The sequence below is a fragment of the Littorina saxatilis genome, linkage group LG3, assembly GCF_037325665.1.
Source record: "Littorina saxatilis isolate snail1 linkage group LG3, US_GU_Lsax_2.0, whole genome shotgun sequence".
Taxonomy (NCBI): Eukaryota; Metazoa; Mollusca; class Gastropoda; order Littorinimorpha; family Littorinidae; genus Littorina; species Littorina saxatilis.
The window spans coordinates 53,393,020-53,403,019 of NC_090247.1; the positions used below are offsets into that span (position 1 = coordinate 53,393,020).

General features: G+C 41.7%; 1 protein-coding gene across 1 annotated transcript in view; it reads left to right on the forward strand.

The window, feature by feature from the left end:
• Positions 1–388: 388 nt before the first annotated feature.
• The window catches only part of LOC138962646 (uncharacterized), a 17,942-nt gene continuing 8,330 nt past the window's right edge, over positions 389–10,000 (forward strand). The window contains exons 1-7 of the mRNA XM_070334546.1: positions 389–936; positions 2,559–3,284; positions 3,718–3,957; positions 4,335–4,534; positions 5,679–5,851; positions 7,267–7,731; positions 9,330–9,518. Of these exons, the coding sequence (XP_070190647.1) occupies positions 913–936; positions 2,559–3,284; positions 3,718–3,957; positions 4,335–4,534; positions 5,679–5,851; positions 7,267–7,731; positions 9,330–9,518 (2,017 nt within the window). The 5' untranslated portion in view covers positions 389–912. The remainder of the gene's footprint in view (positions 937–2,558; positions 3,285–3,717; positions 3,958–4,334; positions 4,535–5,678; positions 5,852–7,266; positions 7,732–9,329; positions 9,519–10,000) is intronic.

The following is a 10,000-nucleotide window of genomic DNA, read 5'->3' on the forward strand; positions in this document are numbered from 1 at the left end:
TTTTTCGTAAAGGGAGTAACATTTCCGTACGGAATTTTTACTCCGGAGTAAAAATCTCGTGGGAGTCATTTTCTCGTGTTACAGCCTGACTTTATCTAACAGAAATGTTTAGACTGCCTGAAGCTCGGTCTCTATCAGACGGAACAACTGCAAGTGTTGTTGATAAAGACTCATAAAAATAATGTTCTGTGTGTGTGTGATTTTTATTTTACTGGCTACCAATGCATGGTGGTAACAGGATGTTTCGCTTTCTAGTCACCTGGCCAGAGAGGACAACCCCCGACACAAAACTTTGGGGAACCGCTGTGGAAGACCTGCGCCGAACCTGCGAGTTCCTGCGTTCAGCCGGCCTGAGATTATAAGGACACAACCGTCGAACGCTGAAGAAGAAGAAGAAGAAGAAGAAGAAGCTTTCTATTCTATATTGTTATCTATATAATTATGTGCACTAGGCGAGGCTGTAATTATACAGTGAATGTGAACTCTGCCAGGGGAGAGCCAATTACACAGTTAATTAAGGAGATCAACCGCTACTGATTTGCAAGTGTCGCGTGTTGCGTTGACTTGCTCAGTGTGACTCACAGTGCATCGCACAACTGCACAGCGTGGCCGCGGTGACTTTAATGTATTGTTATTGATATCACGCTGTTGGAGATCTTGCGAATTTGTATGAACATTGATTCTAACTGCTCGACCGGTATAGCTTTTATTGCTGTTGCTGCGGTTGGTGCAGGTTTCAGTTCTGCTTCGCTGACTATAGACTTGGGACATGGGTGGAGCGACTTGAAATGTGTACATCGGCTATGAAATAGATATAGTGTGTGTACTTAAACATTTGATGTAGGGTGACTTGTAACGATTTGTGTTCTTCAACATTCAGACGTGTGGCATACACCGTATGAACCGTTTGAAATGGGGACCATACCGAAGGATGAAGTAAGCATTTTTTAATTTTTTTTTTCGTTTGCAGAGATATAGTTTAGCTTGCAGTGTAAACATAGACTCAGGGTATGCTACGTTACACATGACATCAGAACAGGAGACAAAATAATTCAACTAATGCTTGCATAAAATGGGCGCCTTATCAAAATTTGAGTTACATGTTTGTACAGTCCTATAAAAAGGCTACAGTCGATCGGTTTAGTTGACATGATGACGCAGTGAACATAAAAAACCCAGCTGTACCATGCACATGAAGTATGGACGCATGAGACAAATAGCACGATTTCATCCTTGTATAAGATCGAATGTTATTCAGGTATTTGCAGGAAACAAGTAACAGAACCAACAGAGCTTTGCACTGCGTTTTGTAATCAGAGCACAGCAAAAGCAAAGACTGTTAATTACACAATAAATCGGTAGGGCTGATCTGTGTGCATGGAAGCTCGTTTTACTTTGTGGGTAACCTTACGGGACTGTATGACCTTACCTGACCTTGCCTTACCTTACCTTACCTCAGTGTCTATGCATATGTAGTTTTATTATTTCGTATCAGCGGGACTGGGTTAGACTAAATGCTTCGGGCAAAGGGTGGGGGTTGTGTTCAATAGAATCAAACATATCCATACAGTCAACTTTGACGGCCTTTCTTAATAGATAGGGTATTCACGCCCACACCGCACGAACACTTCCAAACTGTGGATATATTCTGTACTACCCAACAGTACCGTACAGTACAGTATAAATCAGTAGAGTAGAGTAGAGTCCAGTCGAGTACAGTACAGTACGCTGCACTGCATTGCACAACCCTACACTACACTACACTACACTGCACTTCGCTGCACTACATTACACTGCACTACATTACACTACACTACAGTACACGACACAACACTACACTACGTACACTACACTCATTACGCTACACAACACTACACTTCACCGCATTACACTATACTACACTACACTACATTACACTACAGTACACTAAACTACACCACACTACACTAAACTATACTCCACTCCACTCCACTCCACTCCACTCCACTCCACTCCACTTTCTTTCTTTCTTTATTTGGTGTTTTACGTCGTTTTCAACCACGAAGGTTATATCGCGACGGGGGAAGGGGGGAGATGGGATAGAGCCACTTGTCAATTGTTTCTTGTTCACAAAAGCACTAATCAAAAATTTGCTCCAGGGGCTTGCAACGTAGTACAATATATTACCTTACTGGGAGAATGCAAGTTTCCAGTACAAAGGACTTAACATTTCTTACATACTGCTTGACTAAAATCTTTACAAAAATTGACTATATTCTATACAAGAAACACTTAACAAGGGTAAAAGGAGAAACAGAATCCGTTAGTCGCCTCTTACGACATGCTGGGGAGCATCGGGTAAATTCTTCCCCCTAACCCGCGGGGGGACTCCACTCCACTACACTACACTACACTACATTGGACTACACTACACTACACTACACTACATTGGACTACACTACACTACACTACACTAATGTAGTAGCAACAACAACGAGAACAGCAGCAGCAGCAAAAACAACGTTACAGGGCTCTGTTGGTAGCAGGAAATAACAGACGTTTTCTTTAATTTTCGCCAGAACAAACGTGTGAGAACAAGCACCAATGAAATACCGGGCACAGAAGAACTCGATGAGAGATTGAAGTCTCAGCGAAGAGAACTCATTGAAAAATGGGTGCACCAACTCCCAGACTGGTTTCCGCACCTGTGCATCAAAACCTATTTCATTCCACCGATTCACGTCAACAAGATAAAATACGACGACCTTGGACTCTGTCCTACTGACCCCACACTTCAAGGTCAAGGTCAAAGCAACGTCCTTCCCGATAAAACGAAAGATGGATGTCAAGCATTTACCCCCACTGCTGGCACGGAAGGTCGGAGTAAAGCGAACGCAAATCCGTCTGCTACAAAAGGTCAAGGTCAAACCAACAGTCGTCCTTCAGTTACAAAAGATCAAGGTCAAGGTCATGCCACAGGCGCGGTGAGGGTTGGCGAGACCAAGCAATCGGATTACCGAGACGACCGCGCTCAGCTGCTTGTGGAGAGATTCTTCTGGACTCTCTCTGAGAAAAGGCAGGAGAAGGATGTGATGGTGGTTCTGAGCAAGCTGTGCCTGGACAACTACCTCAACAAGACCCTGTCTGGCGCCAGCGGTCAGAAGAAGAAGGGAAAGAAAGGGAAGAAGGCCAACAACGAACCCAAGGCCAAGGAATTCTTCCCCACCCCGACCGACCCTAAGCTCCAGAGAGGTGACTTCGACCTCCTGATTGTGCATAAGGAGTATGGTTTTATCATCATCGAGGTAAGAGCGTGGATTGTTTTTTGAAGTTTTCGTCATCTTACATTCTGTGCAGCTCCACAACATTTGAACTTGGGAAAACTGTCGGATATTGTTATGAGGGTTTTTGAAGCATTGGCCTTTTGAAGAAGATTAGCCAAAACGTTCATTATGGGCGGAGGAGGGATGAGGGAGGTTGAAAGGATGGTGTAGCTGGGGCCTACAGGCTGTATGTCATAGGAGAAATGAAGGAATTTCCCAACAAAAACATGTTCCTGTTGATTTGTTTAACTTTTGCACTTGACAAGTCGCAATGCTCAAGTTATTCGATTGATATTTTTAACACACTTTTTTGTTTTTTTTTAAATCACAAGGCATCAGTGATTATTCCACAATCAGAGCAAGACATGAAACAGTATTTTAACGAGTGCATGCTTCTGGTCGTTTTCCTCTGCAGATTAAGGCAATTGGAGACCAAGACTACAAACTGAAGTCTCTTGAGGACCACTTGGGCGACAAGGAAATCGCTGATGTTCTGACGCAGCTACACAGACGCAATCTTCAACTCGAAGAACTGATTGCAGACCTCGGTGGATCTAAGATCCCGGTGAAGAAGCTAGCAGCTTTCCCCAGCGTCTCACGAGACAAGCTGAAGGAAGTCATGATGAATCCTAAGTTCGCTGGTGCCCTGAAACCTGTAAGTGTGTTTTGCTATAGTTGTTAGCTGTCAGGTATTTTCAATTTAGTGGAAACCTCTGACCTGGCGGATCACTGGGTGAAGAGGGGTGAGAGTGACACCCGCAAAGAAGCGTCATCAGATTTTGTTTCTAGCTGAAGCCCGGCCACTGTTTTACTTTTATTTGTATTTCATGTGTGTGTGTGTGTGTGTGTGTGTGTGTGTGTGTGTGTGTGTGTGTGTGTGTGTGTGTGTGTGTGTGTGTGTGTGAATATGTGTGTTAGAGTGTGTATGTGTGTGTGTGTGTGTGTGTGTGTGTGTGTGTGTGTGTGTCTGTCTGTCTGTCTGTCTGTCTGTCTCTGTCTCTGTACCCTCTCTCTTTCTTTCTTTCTCTGCAGGAACTGGAACAATATCTTGACGACGACCCAGACATTGACAAGGCTCTGAGCCTATGGCTGTGTGAAGACGAGGTTAACCGTAAAGTGACGTCAGCAGGAGATGATGTCACGCTCTCATGGTGGTCAGGCCTGCTGGACAGCATGAAAGTGGAACACTTTACTGGCATGGATGACGACCTCTACAAACAACTGGTGGCAAGGTAAAGTATTCGAACAAGGACATCCTAATCAAGAGTTGACGATTCAACTGTAGTCAGTGCATCGACGCCAGCCTGGGTCAGTTATAGGTCTGCTGTATGTGGGGAACATATGGGGTGAATGTGGGCGGCATGTTTCCCCTCCATTCTTGGTTACACCAGATGCTACCCACATAGGCCCCAGATCGGCTAACTGGGCCCAAAAAGACATGTGTAAAAAAAAAAATCATGGGGCCGATATAGGGCTCATATGCGATGCTGATAGGGTAACCACCATTCTGTGATCTTGATCCTGCTGTTTTAGGCTTTGATTGCATGAGTGTGTATTCTTCTTGATGTATTTGTAAATTATTGATAGGAAAGGGAATCGAATGTGATTTTTGTGTATAAATCTTAGTCTGAACGATGCGAGTGCGTGTAGTAGTTAATATTTAAATTGTATTAGTTTTTAAATGTTCATATTGTTGTAGTGTCTTCTCCGAATTATGCATTACGACTGTTATTTCTCGTGCTTGAGATAATCACGACTGTAATTTATTGTGCTTGAGATAATCACGACTGTAATTTCTCGTGCTTGAAATAATCACGACTGTAATTTCTCGTGCTTGAAATAATCACAACTGTAATTTCTCGTGCTTGAGATAATCACGACTGTAATTTCTCGTGCTTGAGATAATCACGACTGTAATTTCTCGTGCTTGAGATAATCACGACTGTAATTTCTCGTGCTTGAGATAATCACGACTGTAATTTCTTGTGCTTGATATAATCGCAACTGTAATTTCTCGTGCTTGATATAATCGCGACTGTAATTTCTCGTGCTTGAGATAATCGCGACTGTAATTTCTTGTGGTTGAGATAATCACGACTGTAATTTCTTGTGCTTGAGATAATCACGACTGTAATTTCTTGTGCTTGATATAATCGCGACTGTAATTTCTGGTGCTTGATATAATCGCGACTGTAATTTCTCGTGCTTGAGATAATCGCGACTGCAATGTCTCGTGCTTGAGATAATCACGACTGTACTTTCTTGTGGTTGAGATAATAACGATTGTAATTTCTCGTGCTTGAGATAATCACGACTGCAATGTCTCGTGCTTGAGATAATGAAGTTAACTTGAATTGATTTGATTGACATTTTCAGGTTCTGCGGACCCCTGTCTACGGTGGAGGTGTGTCGTCAAGGGGGCGCTGTGCGCGAGGCACGGTCTGTTGCTGACGCTGTCCACGAGATGAGCACGTGCTTCAAGACATTCGTCCTGACCAAGGGACAGATGGAGTGGCTCGGGTCTCCTGAAGACTATGTCTACCTTACAGGTGAGCACACATCACTTGATGATCGACTAAACATTTTTGAACGTTTTTTGTGTGTAGATATGTTGGATTTTTAACGGATTTTAATTTATTCTATTTTCTGTGGCTCTGCTGTTGTTGTTTTTATTTTTATACCAAATTGGTTCCGAAGGTAGTAATAGTAAGACATAAGAAGACAAAATGTGCCTACTGTGGCATCGCCAGAATCGCTCGCTTTTACTTTTGTGTTAAGGGAGCAGATGAGGACGGCTTTGATTAGGCGGCAGGAGAGAGAGAGGGGGGAGGGGGGGGGGGACTGTACAACAAAGACAAATAAGTCAGAAAAAATACAGATTTAAAGAAAAGAACTTTCTTTCTTTATTTGGTGTTTAACGTCGTTTTCAACGAAGAAAAGAAGGAAAGCAAGAAATGTGATTCTCCCTTCACAGCAGTTGGCTTTAATTTGACCGTTGGTTTGCAAAGACATAATACAAATACTTATCTGGTTTGAAATTATGTTACTCTGATATGTGTTTACTTGCATTTCATTTTTATATTAAGTCAAGTTTTGACTAAATATTTTAACATCGAGGGGGAATCGAAACGAGGGTCGTGGTGTATGTGCGTGTGTGCGTGTGTGCGTGTGTGTGTGTGTGTGTGTGTAGAGCGATTCAGACTAAACTACTGGACCGATCTTTATGAAATTTGACATGAGAGTTCCTGGGTATGAAATCCCCAGACGTTTTTTCATTTTTTTGATAAATGTCTTTGATGACGTCATATCCGGCTTTTCGTGAAAGTTGAGGCGGCACTGTCACGCCCTCATTTTTCAACCAAATTGGTTGAAATTTTGGTCAAGTAATCTTCGACGAAGCCCGGACTTCGGTATTGCATTTCAGCTTGGTGGCTTAAAAATTAATTAATGACTTTGGTCATTAAAAATCTGAAAATTGTAAAAAAAAATAAAAATTTATAAAACGATCCAAATTTACGTTTATCTTATTCTCCATCATTTGCTGATTCCAAAAACATATAAATATGTTATATTCGGATTAAAAACAAGCTCTGAAAATTAAATATATAAAAATTATTATCAAAATTAAATTGTCCAAATCAATTTAAAAACACTTTCATCTGATTCCTTGTCGGTTCCTGATTCCAAAAACATATAGATATGATATGTTTGGATTAAAAACACGCTCAGAAAGTTAAAACAAAGAGAGGTACAGAAAAGCGTGCTATCCTTCTTAGCGCAACTACTACCCCGCTCTTCTTGTCAATTTCACTGCCTTTGCCATGAGCGGTGGACTGACGATGCTACGAGTATACGGTCTTGCTGAAAAATGGCACTGCGTTCAGTTTCATTCTGTGAGTTCGACAGCTACTTGACTAAATATTGTATTTTCGCCTTACGCGACTTGTTCATTTATCTGTTCAAGGTCCTCCAGGTTCGGGTAAAACTTTACTGCTGTTGGTGAAAGCTATCAACTGGGTTCAAGGAGGGGACAACGTGGTAGTCGTTCGAGGGCCAGGAAATCTACCAGGCCATCCGATTTCCCAGGTCCTTCACCACCAGATCATTTCCACGCTGAACGACGAATCTCTGGCGGAGATGGTTCACCTGGAGACTGTCACTGCTTGGACGGATCCCGGGAAATTCGTTGAAGAAATGTTGAAGAACGCCAAAGGGACTGGGAAGGTGAGGTTCCTGGTTGATGAGCTCTGGTTGGCCAAGCCAAGCGGCAAGATTCTGAGTCTCGTCCGAGAAGTTCTAGAATTGCTTGGGAAGGTGAAGGACAACGTGGAGTCTGATTGCAGTGATGCCATCGGAACCCTCGCCATGTCCAGTCCTCAGGCCCCGACAGTGACTTCAGATACTGTCATGACAGAGGAGATTTCTCGAGGTATATGTTTGCACACAGTGCTGTTTCCTTTTCCTCCTTCTCCTCCTCCTCTTCCTACCTTTTGTTTCAGTGTCGATCTGGCAGCTAAGCCAAATCCCCTGCGCACTAAATACTGTTAACTGCAGACTCGAGCAATTCACAAATCAAATCATCATTTCATAGGTTTAGGGACTGCACATCAAACTGAAGAAAATGCTGTGCTCAATTTTAAATGTAGTCAACGACTTTATCAGTGAATACGGCAATTATACACATCTTCTTACGTTGTTTTTTTCCCACATAACCGGCGTGGCTCAATTTCCCTAGATCCATTGTTTATAGATACACAGATGTCTGCATGGAATCGGCCCATCCTAACGACCTGTATACATGTGCATATGTGGTTTTGTGTTATAACTATTTTCAGTCATAAGGAGAAGTAATAAACAGAAATAAGAAACAACTAGAGTGTTAACATTTCACAATCAAGAAGAAACAAGTCGCGTAAGGCGAAATTACAACATTTAGTCAAGCTGTGGAACTCACAGAATGAAACTGAACGCACTGCATTTTTCACAATGACCGTAGTCCGCCGCTCGTGCAAAACGGAGTGAAACTGACGAGCCTGTTTAGCGCGGTAGTGGTTTCGCTGTGCTGCATAGCACGCTTTCCTGCACCTCTCTTCGTTTGAACTTTCTGAGCGTGTTTTTAATCCAAACATATCATATCTATATGTTTTTGGAATCAGGAACCGACAAGAAATAAAATGAAATTGTTTTTAAATCGATTTCGGAAATTTTATTTTAATCATAATTTTTATATTATTAATTTTCAGAGCTTGTTTTTATTTCAAATATAACATATTTATATGTTTTTTGAATCAGAGAATGATGGAAAATAAGATGAACGTGATTTTGGATCGTTTAATAAAAAAATCATTTTAATTACAATTTTCGGATTTTTAATGACCAAAGTCATAAACACATTTTTAAGCCTCCAAGCTCAAATGCAATACCAAAGTCCGGCCTTTGTCGAAGATTGCTTGGCCAAAATTTCAATCAATTTGATTGAAAAATGAGGGTGTGACAGTGCCGCCTCAACTTTTACAAAAAGCCGGATATGACGTCATCAAAGACATTTATCCAAAAAAATGAAAAAAACTTCTGGGGATATCATGCCCAGAAACTCTCATGTAAAATTTCATAAAGATCGGTCCAGTAGTTTACTCTGAATCGCTGTACACACACACACACACGCACAGACAGACAGACAGACACACACACACACACACACACACACACACACACACACACACACACACACACACACACACACACACACACACACACATACACCACGACCCTCGTCTCGATTCCCCCTCTATGTTAAAACATTTAGTCAAAACTTGACTAAATGTAAAAACAACAACAATTATATATATCGTCGGTGAAATCGTGGGACCTCGTAAGTGACTTGGCGCCAAGAGTCACTTACGAGGTCCCACGATTTCACCGACGATATGTAGTTTACTTACTTAAAGCCTACTGATATTTCCCGTGAAATTATTTTTCTTCCTTTTTGATGCAATTAACAGTTTCTGGTTTTGTGATTGCTTTCAGACTTGCCCAGAGCTGAGGAAAAGACGGGCCAAAAGATGTCGGAAGCCTTGAGTCAAATCGTCGAGAGGATCAAGAGCTGGAGTTCCATCAGTGACGTTGCCAGGTCCATTCTGACTGATGAGATTAACGAGGTCTTTAACACGCTGTCCTCTGCTGTGCATGAGATACAGACTCTGTTGTCCGCACAAGGTGAGAACACACTTGGCGTAACTTATTCTTTCAGCCTGTTATCAATAGAATTAGAACACACTTGGCGTAACTTATTCTTTCAGCCTGTTATCAATAGAATTAGAACACACTTGGCGTAACTTATTCTTTCAGCCTGTTATCAATATAATTAGAACACACTTGGCGTAACTTATTCTTTCAGCCTGTTATCAATAGAATTAGAACACACTTGGCGTAACTTATTCTTTCAGCCTGTTATCAATAGAATTAGAACACACTTGTCTAACTTATTCTTTCAGCCTGTTATCAATAGAATTAGAACACACTTGTCGTAACTTATTCTTTCAGCCTGTTATTAATAGAATTAGAACACACTTGTCGTAACTTATTCTTTCAGCCTGTTATCAATAGAATTAGAACACACTTGGCGTAACTTATTCTTTCAGCCTGTTATCAATAGAATTAGAACACACTTGGCGTAACTTATTCTTTCAGCCTGTTAT